An 18,010-nucleotide genomic window follows, 5' to 3' on the forward strand; every position below is an offset into this window, starting at 1 on the left:
GGAGCATACAGTTGTGTGATTTCTGTACTTTAAATTTGTTACAGTGAGTTTTATGGCCTATATATCTTGATGAATGTTCCATGTGAGCCTGAGAAGAATGTGTATTCTGCTGCTATTGGATAAAATAGTCTATAGATGTCAATTAGATCCAGTTGATTAACAGTGTGTTTAGTTTAACTACATCTTTACTGATTTTCTGCCTGCTACATCTGTTAGTTACTGATAGAAGGGTCTTGAGGTCTCCAACATCATTGGCTCCCCTGGTTCTCAGGCCTTCAGACTTGGACTGAATTATATACACACTGAGTTTCCTGTGTCTCCAGCCTGTGGACAGCAAATTGTGACTCTTCTCATCCTTCATAATCCATGAACCAATTCCTCATAATAAATCTCTCTCTCTCTCTCCACTACTGGTTCTGTCTCTGGAGTACCTGACTGATACAGTAGGTGTCTGTGACTTCAAATTCTTCTATTATTCTTGTTTTTCTCTCCCTTATTATCTTTAGGTTTCCCTAGAAACTCCCTCTTAAATAGAATCTAGTCTTGCTGTTTTTTCAGCTGCCATTCTCTGTTATTATACAGGAGTCATGCTGGTGTGGTGCTATGAGAGGAGGGGTGTGTTCTATAATCCTAAAATTAGGTGCCAGTCTTTCAGTGAGTTTGTTTCCCTGGGCTGTGACCTTCTTAGCTTCCTTCTCCCTAAGATAAGAAAACACACATATATGTATACATGGTTCTGTTTCTCTGGAGAACACCCTGAAAAATATATTATGAATAAATTAAATGTTGATCAACTAACATGTGAAATGGTTCTTTTTATACATAAATCACTAGATTAATGGAGCATAACACTTTAAAGCTGAATTTAAAGGCTCAAGACAACATTGCTTTTTAAATTCATAACTTAAATTGAATACTAATTAAAAACATGGAGCTTTAATTAGTCTACATTTAATTAGCTCATGACCCCATCCTCCCCTTTTGTAGAAACTTCAATGGCCCTTATTGACCATGTGACTTTCGTGACCTTAAGTCAATTAAATTCTCAGTTTCCTCATCTGAAAGTGGGGATCATTTTTGCCTTTCTTATTTTAAGGGGTTTTTGTGGGAATCATAAAAGTTTATGAAAACTCTGTGAGCTGTGAAGGGCTACTCTCCTTAGAAGTCATTACCATGAAGTATAATTGGTCAGGATTCAATTAATTCATACTGAGCACAGATTACATGACAATGGGCCCTGAAGGCTTAAAAAAGGATGCAATGGTGCTTCCCAAAGGACAGGCAGGACCGTGGAACCCAGGTGGAACACAAACTGCATTAACAACGTTGAATTATGTTTTAGACATTTTACTTCAATCTTTTTAGATTATGTCAAGAAGAAAATCTGCTTAGAAATAGACTTTTCCTATTTCTCAAACGAATTGATCCTTTCATAATGAAAGACCAGACCTCAGGCTCAGAGCCTTTGGTAGGTAATATTATCTGGCAAGAATTCAGTAATTTTTATAAAATGGTTATAATTATCTTCTATTTATGTCCAATGATACAAACTTTTCATTTACTGTAATGATATATGGATTCCTTTTAAAAAAATACATTTAAATAAAAAACTTGGGTTTTTTTCGGGGGCGGGGTGTGGGCTGACAGCCTGGAAGTTTTATTTTTTAAACTATTTGTTTATAATTGTGAGATGGGATTTCACGATTTTGCCCAGGTTGGTCTCCTGGGCTCAAGTGATCCTCCTGCCTCAGCCTCCCCAGCGGCTGGGATGACAAGTGTGCCCGGCTGCCGGAAGTCTTTGCAGGATGGGCTGGTAGGGCAGAAGAGATCCAGGTGGGAGCTGCTGTTGCAGAGTCAGGGCAGCAGGGCTCGGAGGCTGTCCGCAAGCGGACGCACAGCGCATTCTCCAGAATGAAACAGGTCCTCTTGATGCCGTCCTCAAACAGTGCAAAAACTTGGTTTCACTTGTGCAAGTGAGACAGGCATGTGGCAAATACCAGAAAAATAGTACGTAGAAGACTGAAGATGAGAGAAACACTAAAATGCTCTGAACACTTGAAAATATGTCCATCCTCTCCTCTGCAAATGGGAGAGTCCACCGTGGGGAGCTAAGGAAAGACAGGGCGTCTGCTGGTTGCTTTTCTCCCATTAATCCTAATGTTCTGTTTCTCACGTCCATCTTGTAAGGCAGAAAGTGTCATCTCCCTTCGATGGCTGGGAAATGGGATGCTGGGAGTGTCCTCATTCAGGGGCCGGTGCTGTAGTCACTACTCAAATCAGGGGGGGTGGACCGTGGAGCAGAGGAGGTGCGTGGACAAGGCGGTGGTGCCATTTTAGGCAGCCCCCCTGCAGGCCAGGTTCTGAAGAGCTCACTGTGGAGAGTTCTGGAAGGTAAGAGCCCTGACGCTTTTAGCTCTTTAAATGTGCCCAGATGAGGCAGGATGGTGTTCTCCTCTTGGAGGAAGAATGCAGTTTGCCTCTGGCAAGCTTTGCTCAGATCTTTGGTCTGACGGGGGCGGATGGTTTTTAGTGGATGCCCAAAGGGAGAGGGAAAGAGGACAGACACAGGACCAAAGGGAGGCGGGAGGAGAGGACCATTCTGAGAGCTTTGATTCCTTGGATCCCCCCATACATCCCATAGCGCATCTATCTGGGGGACATTGAGACGTTTGAGGCATCTTGCTAAGGTTGAAAATGCGATGTTTATAGCACCTCCATCCTGGCAGACAGATGGAAACAATTAACACCACATCTTAAAAGTCACATAGTTGGAAGCTGCTCAGCGGCCCTGATGCTTAAAATCCCTCTCTGGATGGTTGGAGCAGAGCTGGAAAGAGACGGTGATGCGATGTGCTCATCGCCCTTCATATGCTGAGCACTTTAACAGAATCGTCTCAACAGTCCCATGAGGTGGCTGCTACTATTGGCCCTATTTCCCGGATGATAAAATAGGCTCAGGGAGGTTAGGCATGTGCCCTGTGCCCAAGGTGTGGGAGCTGAGGAGTCAGCCTCCCAAAGCTCATGTCTTTCTCAGACAACGGGCAGGGTATGTTGAAAGAAAAAGAGTCTGTGGTAGGCTGAGCGATGCCGCTCTCGGAAACGAAGCCACATCCTGATATATGGCAAAGAAGACTCTGCAGACGCAATTAGGGTGGGCCTTAAATACAATCACAGGTATCTTTATAACGGGGAGGAGGAGGGAGATTCAACACAGAAGAGAAGGTGATTTGACTGTGGAGGCAGAGTGGAGTGGTGTGGCCACAAGCCAAGGACTGCTGGCAGCTGTCGGAAACCGGAAGCGGCACGGAATGGATTCTCCCTTAGAGCCTCTGGGGCAGCGAGGTCCTGCAGACACCCTGATTCAGCCCCGTGAAACAGATTTTGGACAGCTGGTCTCCGGAAATGCGAGAGAATAAATTTCTGTTGTTTTCAGCCACTGAGTTTGTTATGTGAGCCACGAGAAACAAGCCTGAGGTAGAATCCTGAGGGATGACCTTCCAGGGACAGTGAGAGGGAGAAGGAATACTGAGGACCTGAGGGGGAACCAGGAGTTTGAAGAAACAAGGAGTATTTCAAGGAAGGATAGTTTCCCAGCCGCCTGTCCCCATGAGACCAGGAGTTGTGTGCCTTGTCCCCACCCTGCTCCTGTCCCTTCTGCTTCCCTTGGTTCTCTGCCTTCTCTTCTTGGGCAGTGGCACCTTGAACTCCAGAACCAAGAAGGACCTTAGAGACCCCAGAGACCTTGGCCCAAGCTCTGTCCCAAGACACGAGTGTCTCCCAGGGCATTCCAGAGGGTTGTCAATCTCGCTACCCGGCCACAGGTTAAGACCAGAGGTCACCGAGGGTGCCTTGGGAGAGGGCAGGGGAGGGGAGGTGAATGGGGATAAAATACTGGAATGTGACCAAAATCTTACAGTTCAAAAGCCACCACACGGTCAATAAATGATTATGAGTAACAGACATCCTTAAGAAGCTGCCTTCGGGTAGGTGGCCTGACCTAGCAGCTGGCTCTTGGCAGCTTTCCAGGGACCTGGGCACAAGGGTTCTTCCTGAGGGTGGGTGGGGCAGACGCGAGCCTTGCCCTGATTAAGACCGTCCCCACGTACAGGGCTGGTGAGTGTCGCTGAGCTAAGGTCAGGCACAGTCACTGCCCCTAGTTAACGCTCGGCTGGAAGACCGTGCCACAGAGCCATCTGCCTGGCTTTGCGCAGCGTGGGTTGCATGTGCTCTGCGAGCCGGCAGCCAGGCCGAGTTTCCTGATGCTCCCAGGCAAAAACGCAACCTCCTTTCCTTGGCCTGAGAGGGCCCGCAGATGGCCGCCGTGCAGCTGCCCAGCGCCGCCCCTCACCTCCGCGCCCCCTCCGTCGTCTCCCTCACCACGTTCAGTCTCGCCGGGCTTCTCTCTGCTCTTGGAGTCTGCCAAGCCCTGGGATGCTGTGCCTGCTCTTCCCTATGCACGGGGAGTTTGTCCTACGGCTGGCATCTTCTCAACCTACGAATCTCCGCTCCGATGCCACCTCCCCAGGACGCCTTCCCTGACTGCTCAGCTAAAGTGTCCCCCCCACCAAAGGCATGCTGTAGTGCATTACCTTGTCTTGCTTTGCCTTCGTAGCCTGCCGTGCTGTGGGATTGTTTTAGTTGCTTACCCCTGTGCACTGTCCGCTTCCCTCTGCCCAGTCCCGACCCTCACAGGATGGGATGTTACGCTGCTCATCATTCTACTCAAGCGCAGAGCTTGAAATATACTAGGTCCTTGATGAGCACTTGTTAAATATGGGACTGGCTGAAGCAAGGGTGTTGGGACAGCCTCACAGATGAAGCCCAGGGCTGCTGTCCCGTGGCCCACGGGAGAGGGAGGCCCAAGTAGAAGCACCAAAGATCAACGCAGGGGAGGAGACTCCAGCCCAAGCCAGACCAGGCAGAGGCCACTGAAGGCTGGAGGCCAACAAAAGCAAGACCTGGCAGAGAGGAGGCACCACAGCCTGGGAACTCACTGGGGGTCCCACGGAAGCTCCTGGATGGGCAAATGGGGTCTGGTATGGCAAAGGAGACTTTTAGGCTACGAGGTGACCACAGAAGCCTTCAGATAAGGGAGTTAGCGCACAGGGTCAGTCCACGGAGGCGAGGTCTGAGAGGGTGCATGAGAGTCGAGGGTGGGGCAGCGCAGGCCCCCGAGGGAGCGCCCACGGGCTGGATGCTTTCCCAGAGCGTCCTCACTGTCTGCTGGACCGGATGTTCTGTGTGGCGGGATCCCCGCACCCTTCGTATAGTTAACGATCCACTTCTAAGCCATGACGCAGCGGCGCATCGCCCAGACCGTCTAGAGAAGCTTGGAGAGCAGCCCGGAGGCATCGCGGTGCGCTGGCGAAAGGCTGATAACTGTTTCGCAGCCTGAGAGTACAGGCTCCACGACGCACTTCCCATCCTTCCCTCAGCCGGCGTGCCATGGCGAGGAGGCACACTGCCTCAGAGACCAGGAGGATAGACCCAAGTCCCAGCTGCGTGACACTGGCCGAGTCACTTGACCTCTCTGTCCCTCAGTTTCCTCATCTGTGAAGTGGGCGTGGATGACAGCCCTGTTTCAAAAGGCTGACGTGAGGCTTAAAAGAGTTAATACATGTAATACAAACAGGGCCTGGCATACGGCAGACTCCACGGAAGTGTTCGCTTGTGTTGGTGTTAGTGTCGGTTGCCTCTGAAATGGCATTCGCGATGGTGCACAGAGACGACAGCGTTAATCGTGGGCCCAGGTTGGTTCTCGAGGGCTGTTGGGCTGAAGCAGAGTCCCTGGAGTGTCCCCCAGTGGTCCTCTCTCCATCGGGGCCCTTTCCAAGGGCAGCTGGCGTGAGGGCTGTGGGCGGCCTGCCAGGGGCTCGGAGCTCTGCGGGTTGCCCGGCGTCTGTGCTCTGCCCGGCACCAGCTCCCCACGGCGGGCAGGTCGTCGCGCTCACCGCGATCCTGGGGCCAGCCAGGGAGCCGGTGCGGGCAAGTGGACGCACGCGTTCCTTTCCGCAGCGGGACCGTGCTGCGCACTGGAACGAGCAGCGCAGATTCCTACCGGAAAGGCCCATGAGCGGTTTGCCGTCACCGACACCTGAGACAGGGTTGCGTTTGGCCTGGAAGCTCTGATCCTGACACTTCCAGTAACAAGGATGGAGACTTCGAGCCTCAAGTAACTCTCGGCTTTAAGAAGCGAGAGGAGCATTTGATTGGCCAACCCAATGGGCTATGCGGTTTTCTAGATGTCGGATGCCCTCTTTTCTTTCGAGTCAAATAGGAGGAAAAAAACGTTCCAACCCAAAACACTTTACTGTCTCTCATGTTTGCCTGTGTCATTCCATTGACTAGTCCTGTCATTCCTCCGTGTGGATTGAGGGGTTGTCTAGCGTCTTTTCGTTTCAGCCTGAAGGACTCGTGTCTCTGGGAGGGAAGGTCTGGTAGCAACAAATCCTCACAGTTTTTGTTTGGATATGTCTTAATTTCTCTTTCAATTTTGAAGGATCGCTTTGTTGTGTACAGAATTCTTGGCTGACACCCCTGCCTCCTCGAACACGTCGTGGCTGCCTCGCGGCCTCCGCGGCGGGCCGATGAGAAGGGGGCTGTTTACCTTACTGGGGACGCCTTGTCTGTGATGAGTCCTAGACATTTTCTCCTATTTTTTCCCCTAAAAGTTTATAGTTTTATGTTCTACATTAAATCTATGATCCGTTGGAACTAATTTTAATATAAGGTGTGACGTTCAGGCCAATATTCAGTTTTTCCATAAGGGGCCAGCACTGTTCGTGGGAGAGCTGTCCTCCCGCCGCGGAATCGCTGTATGGAAACCACGGCCTCCACCAGCCGCGGCGGCCCGCGAGACTGTGATGCTTTTCCCTTCTAGTCTTCAGGCAAGCGGAAAAAATCCACCCATTCATACTTTATTTTGGGATTCAGAGATTTTCTGTCTGTCACAGACTCAGTGCCCCCCTTTTATCTTTAACGTCACCTTTTACTGGGGTTAGAGAGTTAGAAAAATGTGGTAGAGGGGGACTGCCTCGCCCGTAAGTCTCAACCAGTTTATAAAAAATGAAGAAGAATAAAAAAGGAGAGGAAAGGAAAGGAAAGCAAAAAGAGAAGGAAACAAAACAAAAGAAAAAGAAAGGGCCTGGACTTCAGCTTCCACTCCATGGCTCCGCCTGGCCACCTGGACTGCTTTCCTACCTGAAAATGGAAACAATGGGCCCTTCTCCATGCTCTCCCTGTGATAAACCACAGCTGCGGTCACGCTTCCTGGGAGGTCCCTCTCCGCCCAGAGAGAGCTGGCAGAGCCTGGCTCCTTCTCCTGGACGCTCCCTCCGTCCTGAGGCTGGAGGAGGCTGGTGGCAGGGCGCCGGTGGGAGCCGGGCAGCTGGTGAGTGGAGCCAGGATTAGTAGGCTGCTGGGGGATGGGTGTCTGTGTGCTCCCCTCCCTGCCCCCAGCGCTGCACATCCGCCTTGCTGGAGCTCTAGAGAGATCAGTGAGGATGTAAGTGGATTAGGAAAAGCCTGCCTGGCCTCTTCTAGCGCCACTGGCCACCAGCACCTGGGGCTCTGGAGATGAGTGGGTGGCAGCTTTGTCAGGGAGATAGACCTTTAAATGTCAGCTTTGGTTTAAAGGCTTCTCAGAAGAAAGGAAAGAGGAGACCAGCCCTCTTCGCCCCTCCTCCAGCTTCTCTGGGAGTCTACCCCTCTCCGGTCTTCTAGGCAGGTGCCGGAGAAAGCGCTGGTGCTGGCATCGAACCCAGCTCTGCATGTGGCAGCCAGGGACAAAAGACACGACTCATATATTGGAGGCAAAAATGGTTAAGTCACATTCCCAGGCATAGGAGAGCAGGCAGCGCACTGCCAGGCATGGGTAGCTGCCTGCAGCAGCTCACGCCAGCTCACCGGCTCCCTTCCCACGGTTCATCTGCCCATTCATTTAGTTAATTAATTAACCTGCTCATTCACTGAGAACCAACCAGCCAGCCTGGCCAACCCTCCCAATGAATGTTTCTTTAACTTCTCTGTGTGCCTGTCCCTGTGCCCGACCCTGGGGACACAGGTGATGAAAACATGGCGTCCACACACTGTGATGAGTGGGGGCACCATATCTGGCTGGGCCGGAGTGGAAAGTACCGGCCCAGACGTGCCCCTGGACATCGCAGAGGCTCTGTCACATGCGTGTTTTTTTTGCAGGCATGAGCCCGGGCTCTGTGACACTGGCCAGCACCCTGCAGGTCAGGGGGGAAGCTCTGTCTGAGGAGGAAGTATGGTCCCTCCTGCTTCTCGCTGCGGAGCAGATCGTGGAAGACCTTCGCAACGGTGAGGGGGTGTGTTTGCGGCAGATGGGAGTTGTCCTGAAGCTTCCCAAAAAGCACATTTCTGGCTGCCACTTCTTGATCTGTGATTAGTCCAGGGTATTAGAATGAGCAGGCAAGTGGCACCCGCCCACGGAGCTGCGCTGGGAGGGCAGGCCTGTCTCTCGGACCCACGCCATGCGGCGGAGTTGAAAAGAAGGGCTTGCTTCTGCCTAGCATCGCAGCGTTTCCAGGCATGGAAACCTGGGAGCAGTTAGGGGGAGACCAGCTGCAGCTCTGTGGGCCGCCACCAACACCTGCGCCATCTCTGGGCACAGCCAGAGGCAGGAGGCAGGGCAGGGACCCAGGACACCCGCACTCCGTCCAGCAGATGCGGCACCAGCTGTGCCCCATCAGAAGGCAGACCCAGGCTGTGCCCTGAACAGGGGAGGTTGATATTAATATAAAGAATTCTTAACCATGATATAACAGAAGAGTAACTAAGATACAAGGAAGCGCTACACAGTCCCCTAGGGCTGAGGGCAGGTACAAACTTTGAAGGGAAGCCCCTCCCGGGTGCTTCGGAATTGCAGGAGGAGCTGTGCTTGCAGCCCAGGAGGATGGTCGGCCCAGGCAGTAGGCACCAGTGACCAGGTGGGGAGCACACGGAGGGAGTGGGGTCGGGGTAACACGTGGGGTGCAGGCGGGCTCAGGGGAGCCGCCCCTCGGGGAACTGGTGTGGACAGAGGGCTGGAACCATGTGTAGACTCAAGAGGGAGATCACATGGCCAGGCCAGGCCTTGAAGTGGCAGAGGGACCTCCGGTCCTGGACGTGTTTGGTGCAGAGTGCCACGACCAGGTGGCCTCATGCCCACGCCACTGGCCCCCCAGAAAGCGCAGGAGAGAGCCTACCTCCCGCGATGTCTCTCCGGCGCCCTCTATTGCGAGAGCTGCGCATCGCTCTCTGTCCGGGAGGGATGCCTAGGGCCCCAGAGAGCCAAGGATGACCCTGGAGGTCCCGGGGCACCTGCCAGACACAGCTCTAAGGGTGGCCCCCCGCACGGTGGCCCCATCTCTACACCCCGTGCCTGGCTTGGTTTCAGATTCCTCCGACTATGTGGTCTGCCCCTGGTCAGCCCTGCTGTCTGCAGCTGGGAGTCTTTCTTTCCAAGGCCACGTTTCTCACATAGAGGCTGCTCCTTTCAAGGCCCCGGAGCTGCTACAGGGACAGAGCGATGATGGGCAGTTGGATGTGTCTCAGGTAAGGCGCACAGCATCTCTGCAGCTCCTGTGTCCTGTCCCCTGGGAAAGGCCTGTCGGCGGGGGGCGGCATCCCCAGCTCCCAGCTCAGCCCCACAGAGCCTGGCTCCCAGCACCAAGGTGAAGTGGCTGAGAGAATTGCACTCCCAGGCTTCCCCGCCAGCAGCTTACAGCCCTTGGACAGGGGAAGTCCACTGCTCTGAGCCCCGGTGTCTACATCTGTGAAGCGGCGTAAATGTGACTTAATTGACCAGGCTATTATCAATGTGCAAAAGAAGTGTCAAAAAGCTGTGGGTGAATGGTCTGGCGTATTGGTACCATTGACAGCATGGAGCAAAACCTTAAAAATGACCCCAAAGTCCTCAACTAGGAACTTACCCTAAGGCATGAGTAAAGATTTAGCTACAACAATGCTGATTGTTGTATTGTTGACATTAGTGACAAACTGGAAACAAGGTAAGTGGTCAGTGAGAGACCTTAGACAAGGTAGTATTAAAATGAGGCTGTAGGAGCTTGCTTAATGACTTGAAAAGAAATTCAGTATATGTGTGATCTGAGTTTGCATAGAGAGAATGAAAGAGAAAGAGAGAGGAAGTTCTAAAAATATGTTCACTGATGTCTGCTGTGATTATTTCTGGATGACAGCATCAGTGGAGGCTTTTGGTTTTCCTGCAGTGGACACGTTTTACTTCTGAATAGCAAAAAGTTCCAGCGTAAACATTGTTTCCAATTTTCAAAGGAGAGAAAGATGCAAGGCAGGCCCATGGCACCGGCAGGGCACAGCGAGTGTCTAATCAAGGCGTTCTGTTCCTTCTTCCTGCCCTTTCCGGGAAAGCACAGATTTGGAAATGCCGCTCCTCTCAGCAGCCTTCCTGGAACTGGGGCTTTGAGAAGCAGAGAATGGGGCCTGAGCGTGTCCAGGTTTGGTTCTTCTGGGTCCACATGTCCCCACAGATCATGGCAGTGAAAGCATGAGAGTCCCGGTTGCAGTGATTCCGGCTCCAACAACCAAACCCCACCCCCTTGGCAGCCACCCCCAGCCAGTCCCATGCACCCTCTCCTGCACTGCCAGGGTCCCGGGGGTGAACCACTGGACTCCCAGGTTGGACACAGACTCAGGTGCCTCTCGGATCCGTTTGGGTCTCTTGGCTCCACCTACGGCAAGTTGCTTCCCACCCCTGGACTCAGCTGAGATGCTACGTCTTGAGCCCTGGGATCCGGTTTTCTGTGCGACTGCTAAAGAGGCATGCCAATGCAACCTGAAAACGCAGGGGAGTAGTTTCCTATGGAGTGAAACTTAACCAGTGGTAAATGAGAGTCGGGAGGGAACTAAGAGAATAAATTTTCCCTCTCCTCTCTTTGGATGAGGAGGCTTTGAGATGTGCAAGGCTTGCAAACCTTCCAGAGAAGTCCCGAGTGCCAGGAAGCCCTGTCTGCTGCACTTCCTGCCGTGCTCTGCGGCTTGTTACAAGAGGGTGGCCAGCACGCTGACTCTGCACGTCACAGTTGCCCATGCCTCCCTTCCCCTTTTCTCCCTATTCTCATACCCCTGGGCTTGCGGCTCCTTAAGGAAGGGCCAGCACTTAATCCTTGCCTCAGGCTCTGCTTTCTAAAGGACTTGAGCTAAGCCAGCTCTTGAGTGCTCTCCGCACTCCCCAGTGGGGAACAGGCATCACCCTCTTGACGGCGGGTTGGCCTCACTGAGTACTCCCAGTGCACTTCCCTGAGTACCTTGTGAAGATCTAGTCACTCTTCTTCCTGAGAAGCATTGAGCTACAAAAAAATACGCTCCTCCCTCCTGCCCACCACGCTCCAGGCAGAGGCACGAGGGTGCCAAGAGTTCGAAGGCTAATAGGCCGAGCTAAGAACTGGGTAAGTGTCTTGCTGAGAGTCTGGCCCAGGAAGCTGAGGGCAAGTGTGAGCTGGCAGAGGGCTAGTGTGGGAAGGACTGAGCTCTTAATGAACCAAACAGCCATTTCAGTTGCGGCCTAGCCTTCTAGGCCTATGAAGCATGGCACGTGGAGTGGGTCTTAAGGGGCCAGAGCCGCCAGCCACAAGCCCTGTTTTAGGCCAGGAGGAGGCTCACCTGGCCAGTGGTCTCTTACCGCATCCCAACGCGCAGTGCTGTTCATTGCCGTTCTCTTCCACGCACCACAGGCTCCATCCCTTAACCAACGTGGCGTGGGTCTGTGGGGGTTGGGTTGGCAAGTAGAAGAGTGGTCCCAGGACACCGGCTGTGCTCGAAGTCCTCCCCCAGCTCTGGGCCTCATTCTGAGGTTGGGAGGATGCACCCTGACGCCCCCTCGAGCCAACGTTCTGCTCTGACCAGTGCACTGAGCTGTCTACCCCACTGCTGGGCATCTTGGTCCCGGGTGCAGGCCAGGTGGAAGGCGTGAGCAGGTCTCTAACTACAAGTCACCCGTGCCGCCATTACCGCGTCCCACGTTCACGGCGGACATCGCCAGCCAATCAGGTGCTCTTTCCTACCACGCCAGGAGTAGCCTTCAAAATCCTTCTGGCCACTCCTTGGTAGGCAGCGTCTGCCGGTGGGCTGGATTTAGGGTTTGGGACGAAGCCTGTTGTCACCATGGCCCAGGCTTCCTTCGGGCACGTGCCGGCAGAGCCCTTGGAATCCACACGAGTTGTCAGGTGTGGAGGGTCTGGCGGTGCTCAGCCCGCTGCTCCTGCCTCCGCTCTCACATCCTCTCCCCGGACGTGCGGGTGCGGTTTGTGAGCTTCCCCGCATGGCGCCTCGTCGCCGTCATCGGAGGGGTGGGGCTGGTCTAGGGGTACGATTTCAGACAAAGATGGAAGTTAGTTAACTGGCAAAGGTGACACTGAACACACGTCTTGACCTCGAGATGTCAAAACTGAACCACTCGCGTTGGCCTGGTGCGTCGCGCACCGTGTTCCGTTACCCCGGTGTCTCCTTCCAAACCCCCCAAAGTCGCTTCCCGAGAAGCGATATCTCAGGGGAGTGTGCCTTGTCAGTTACGACAGAAGCCCCACGGTAGCAATGAACTGACATTCACGGGGGCTAGTATGATCCAGAGGCGACAGAGCCACGGGGCTCGGGGCAGGGCGCTGGTGCCGGGGTTCCTGGCTTGTCCTTGCATCGGTTTTCTCCTCTGTAGAATGGGGACGATGAAGATACCGGCGTCATAGGAATGTTGCGAGGAGTAGATTAGTTTATGTAAGTAAAAGGCTTAGAACAAGGCGAGGCATATTGCAAGTGCTCTCTGTCTGGTAAGAACAGTCAACAACAACAACAACAATAATAATAACAGTTACCATCTCCAGGTACTTTTTACTGGATCCTTCTGAGAATTGAGGCAGGATACTCATTCTAAGGTGAGGAAACTGAGGCTCAGAGAAGTCAGACAATGCTCTTCCCATTACACCATGTTGCTTCTTGACACAATAAGATGCTTTTTAATCACGTGAACCCATAATGTGTCACATAGAAATGCCTTTGGCTATAAGAAACAGAAAGCCTAAAATATAGTGGCCAGAGCCACAGGTAGACTTATTAGTTACTTACACAGAAGTCCAGGGATTGGCCAGCAGCTGGGTGATGTCATCAAGGATCCAGGGTAGATGTTTCCACTCTACCCTCCTCAGCTGCTGGCTTTTTGTCCTTATGCTTGTTGCCTCATGGTCACAGGATAGCTGCTGTGACTCCATGAATCAATCACATCAGTGTTCAAGGCAGGGACAAGGGGGAAGGGTGGGACCAGTCACATATGTTCTTTTTGTCAGTAAAGCAAAAGCTTTCTCAGAAGCCTAACAGATTTCTCTTACATATTTCACCAAAATCGGGTGTCATGTTTTCTGCTAGAAAGCAAGTTTCTGGCTTTCTAGCCTTTAGAGTAGGAGGCAGCAAAAGTTAAGGGAGTCGCAGATGGTGTTGGGCTAGCCAGACAACAATGTCTGCACACGTGGAAATTAACTTGTCTTTTGCAACAGAGATGATGGGAACCTAATCATGTGCTTTTCTTTTGGGCAGATGCACGTCTATTCTTTAGGAATGACCCTCTACTGGGCAGCGGGGTTTCATGTTCCGCCAAACCAGGTCGGTAAACAACATACTCCAAGTCTTGCCAGGCTATGTCTTTGGGTTTATTTAGCGGTTTTCTCATGGGCAGGGGCCATGTCTATTGCCAATGCTCCCTTCCTGGGTCCTAGTCAGGTATTGCCAACTGATTACACAACTCCTTACTGCTACTGTGGAAGCAACCTCAGAATCCTACTCAACACATTACAGCGATCATAGCTCACTGTAACTTTTAACTCTTGGGCTCAAGCAATCTTCCTGCTTCAGCCTCCTGAGTAGCTGGGGCTATGCGCAGGTGTCACCACGCCCACATAATTGAAAACATTTCTTTATAGAGATAGGGTCTTGCTATATTGCCCAGGCTGGTCTTGAACTTCTGGCTTCAAGTGATCCTCCCACCTTGGCTTCCCAAAGTACTGGGATTACAGGCATGAGCCACCAAGCCTGGCCAAAACTTTTAAACATTGTTTATCATAGCATTTCATAAATTTCTGACTACAGAATATGTGTGCGTGCGTTTGTGTAAATTTTCTTCTGACACTGTAAGAATTCCTTAGACACTGGTGCCACAGGAGCTCACCCTGGAGAACCCTGCCCAGCTGACCTGGCTGGCCTGCTTCCTGCCTTCCCTCCTACTCACACCTGCCTCTCCTGTCCAATATCCATGACTCCTTGGCAGCTCCTCACGACCCACGGCATTACGTTCCGGCTTCTCAGCAAGACTCACCTGGAGCCCAGAATTGGGTTCGTGCTCCATGGGTGTGTGACCTGTGTGATCACAGGGTCCGGTGCTTTAGCGCTCTGCTACCGCTGTCTTGGAATCCTGAATAATTTTGAACAAGGGCCCTTGCGTTGTCGTTTTGCCCCGGGCCTCTGTCCTGCCCATAGCCCCCTTCCTTTCAGACACGGGCCAGCTCACCTGCACCTCCGTGCCTTTGCACACACTGCTCCCTGCTCCGCAGCTCTCGCCCCACCTTCCTCCTGCGTGACTCCAGGGTGCTCTTTGAGAGTTAGTCCGAGCTCCATCCCCAGCTCCCCCTCCCCACACAGGGTGGGTAAGGCCCCTTCCTCTGTGCATGCTATACAGTCTTTGTCCCTTTAAGTGACCATCTTTCTTGTCAGACTGTGATCCCCTCGAAGGCAGTACTGTGTCTGAGTAGCTGAGTCCCGGGAACGTAAGAGGCCCCCAGTTAGCTGCGAATGTGGGACTCCGTGGCCTGGCCACATGCAGAAGTAGCATTCAAAGCTGATGCTCCTTGGCAAGAAAAGGTGGCGCAGCCTTTACCTGGGTGGTGACTCTGTGTGGGTTGAGTGTGAGAAAAGGTCTGATTGTGAGTCTGGATTTGAGGCCTGCCCCATGTCCTCATAGTCACTTAAACGTACGACGGAAGTGCTTATAAGACGCTTCTTTTTTCTTGCGCTTGACAAGTACGTGTGACAGAAAGTTCAACCGACAGTGACTGAGCACTTGTGCCGACTGCTGGGCTTTCCGAAGTGAAGAGGCCACAGTCTGTGTGTTCCTGGAGCTCACCTTCTAGGGCGGAGGGAGGCCCAGGGAGACCCACCTAAATAGTCGGAGACAATGCCAGGCTGCCCGGGACAATGTAAATGAGAGGCCGACCTCTGGTTTGCTCCGGCGTGCTTGGCACGGGTGCAAATCCGCCCATTTTCCGTCGGCATTCTAAGGACAGGTTTGGGCCGAAGGATTAGAAAGCAGCAAATGACGCACCACCGATGCAGAGATCATTGCCCTGCATTCTGTGGCCTCGGTGATGAATCTTGTGTCCGTCCTTAAACGCCGCAGAGACAGCAGCCATCTGTTCTGGGGGGTAACAGGAGCACCCGTTTCCCTCGGTCTCCCGGCCCCCGACCCGGTGCTGGACGGGCGGCGGCAGCTCCAGCCGCTCACGCTCCTCTCCCGCCCCGTCCGCTCCAGCCCCTGCCGCTGCGTGAGCCCCTGCTCTCCCTGCTGCTGAGCATGTGCGAAGACCAGCCTCGCGGGCGGCGGCCGCTGCACTCCGTTCTGGAAGCCTGTCGGGTTCGCGAGAAAGCAGTGGCTGTGTACCCAGCCCCTGCCAGCCTCCACGTCCGGCGGCTGGTTGGCTTGGTGCTGGGCACCATCTCCGAGGTCAGTGCGGGACCGCGCGGTCCAGCGGGTGGCCGCTGGCCATGCGTGGCTATTGAAATTCAAATTAGCTACATTATGATTAATTAAAATGAGATGAAGATTAAATTCTTCAGTCACACCTGCCACAGTTCAAACACTCCATTGTCACATGTAGCTGGTGACGACCCTACTGGACAGGGCACAGCTAGAACATTCTTGGCACTGCAGTTCCACTGGGCAGCGCTGGCGAAGACCTCCGGGCGAGCCCAATGCCTGACACGGCTAAGACCCTCGAGGTCTTTACAGGTGCCTCTTTTATAAACGGTCATGTTGATAGCTCATGATTCAGCTCTGTCAAAATCCTACTCTAGGCCTTGCACAGAAGCCTTCCCTGACCTCGTTCACACAGTCCCTGGCCGCCCCTCCCCGACCCCTCCCCACTATCTTGTACCCGTGGAGGGTCCCCTTGTGCTTGTCACAGCGAGCTGCTTGCTGCCCTGTGTACGCCTCCCCAGAGCCCAGCAAAGGCCTAGCACGTGGGAGGCTTTTCTCTCAGGCCAGGTCCCTACAAGCTAACCCAGAGACGGGGATTCCCGTGCCAGGTATTTACTGGGGACGTGCTCCTGGGGAGGGGAGGAACAGAGGGAGGCTAGGCGGGGCACAAGCTGAGCAAGGAGGGTCTCAGCTGGAGACAGCCGCAGCTGACCGCCCGGGGAGCTCCGGTGCAGGAAGGGCCCTCGGAATCAGTCCCTCCAAGGCCGGGGCAGGGCTGGGGCAGGGAGGGGCACGCAAAGTGCCCACGGCACAAAATGTAAGAGGCTTGCGTTTGAGAGGAACCAGGGGGAGGAGAGGCTGGAGACCAGCCAGGTGGCTGCACTTGTCCAGGGACAACGGAGACCAGGATTGACGAGGGGCCATGTGGATGGGGATGAGGGGACAGCTGGGTGGATGCTGCCAACCGTCAGAGAATCCCCCCTGGTCTTCTTGGACCCCTGCTCTCTTGGCATGTGAACGTGTAGCTCACGTTAGCTGAGCCAGAGGATTTGTTGGGGGAGGCGGAGTATATTTATTCAAAAGATACTGGAGTCCGCCGCCCATTGGTGTGTCACTGTGCCTGGGTAACCACTGTGTTGACCTGCGGCCCTTCGGGCAGGAACCCACAAAGTAAACGTCACTCACTTACTCAGCATTCGCTGGGGCGCTGTGGGGGAGAGCGCTGCGCGGGGAGATGGGCAAGGGAGGGAACTTAATGCCATGTGCTGCAACAGCCAGGCGAGGGTGACCTGGGAAGGGCAGGCGATCGGAGGGCAGAGGTGGAGGGGATATAAATAGACAGGACACAGCTCTGGGTCTTGTAGGCACAAAGGAGCTTGCGGGGAGACCCTAGCCGGTGGAGGGGACGCAGGAGCAAAAGCTCAGTGTGCGCGAGCACACAGTTACGGGAGCGGGAAGGGTGCAGGGGGCGGCGGGCACAGAGCACGTTCTGGGTGCTGGAGAATGCGGCGTTGAGCTCTCAGCGTGAGGGCAGACGATTGCACACTGACAGCCAGTTTGCGTGCCCTCCCGACCTGGGGTGCGGATGTGTGATGCGCTTGGCCCTCAGGTGGAGAGAAGAGTCGTGGAGGATGGCGGCTCCGCGCAGCAGAGCAGAAGCTACCTGCTCCGGAAGAGGCTGCATCACGCCGGCGGTGCGAGCCCAGCGGCGCGGGCCCGGGAGCGTGCGCAGCCTTGCGGAGGTGGGTGTGTGCTGCGGCTCCCGTGTTCCCTGCCCTGCGTGGCCACGCCTCCCGCCGCGCGGGCGAGGGAGCCCCGCCAGCACCACGCTTCCAGGGAGCCCCTGGAGGAAGGGCTGAGCTTAGGGCCAGTCTGTGCTCCCGGGAAAGTCTCACTTGGGATACAGCTTAACAGGGTTATTCACATCAAATGTAAACTTTTTAAAAATTGAGTTCTAACTGTCCAAGCTGATAAAAACAAATTAAAACAAACAACAAAAAAAGAAAAACTTTAATTAGTTTTTTTGTTATTGTTCTAGACGTGTTAAAAGAGTAGCCTTTAATTTTCAAATCTTTTACTGTTCTCTACTTTTCAACTAAATCTGAACTTTTTTTTTTTTTTTTTGAGACAGAGTCTCACTCTGTTGCCTGGAGTAGAGTGCCGTGGCGTCATCCTATCTCACAGCAACCTCAAACTCCTGATAAAAACAAATTAAAAGAAACAACAAAAAAAGAAAAACCTTCCTTTAATTAGTTTTTTTGTTATTGTTCTAGACGTGTTAAAAGAGTAGCTTTTAAT

The 18,010-nt window shown here is 53.3% G+C and overlaps 1 protein-coding gene across 1 annotated transcript in view; it reads left to right on the forward strand.

The window, feature by feature from the left end:
- The first annotated feature begins 8,198 nt into the window (after positions 1-8,198).
- FRMPD2 (FERM and PDZ domain containing 2) overlaps positions 8,199-18,010 on the forward strand; it is a 79,539-nt gene continuing 69,727 nt past the window's right edge. Inside the window, exons 1-5 of the mRNA XM_012651258.1 lie at positions 8,199-8,322; positions 9,401-9,558; positions 13,564-13,629; positions 15,548-15,739; positions 17,322-17,454. Coding sequence (XP_012506712.1) covers positions 8,199-8,322; positions 9,401-9,558; positions 13,564-13,629; positions 15,548-15,739; positions 17,322-17,454 — 673 coding nt within the window. The remainder of the gene's footprint in view (positions 8,323-9,400; positions 9,559-13,563; positions 13,630-15,547; positions 15,740-17,321; positions 17,455-18,010) is intronic.

Source organism: Propithecus coquereli, unplaced genomic scaffold (assembly GCF_000956105.1).
Source record: "Propithecus coquereli isolate 6110/MARCELLA unplaced genomic scaffold, Pcoq_1.0 Scaffold351, whole genome shotgun sequence".
Classification (NCBI taxonomy): Eukaryota; Metazoa; Chordata; class Mammalia; order Primates; family Indriidae; genus Propithecus; species Propithecus coquereli.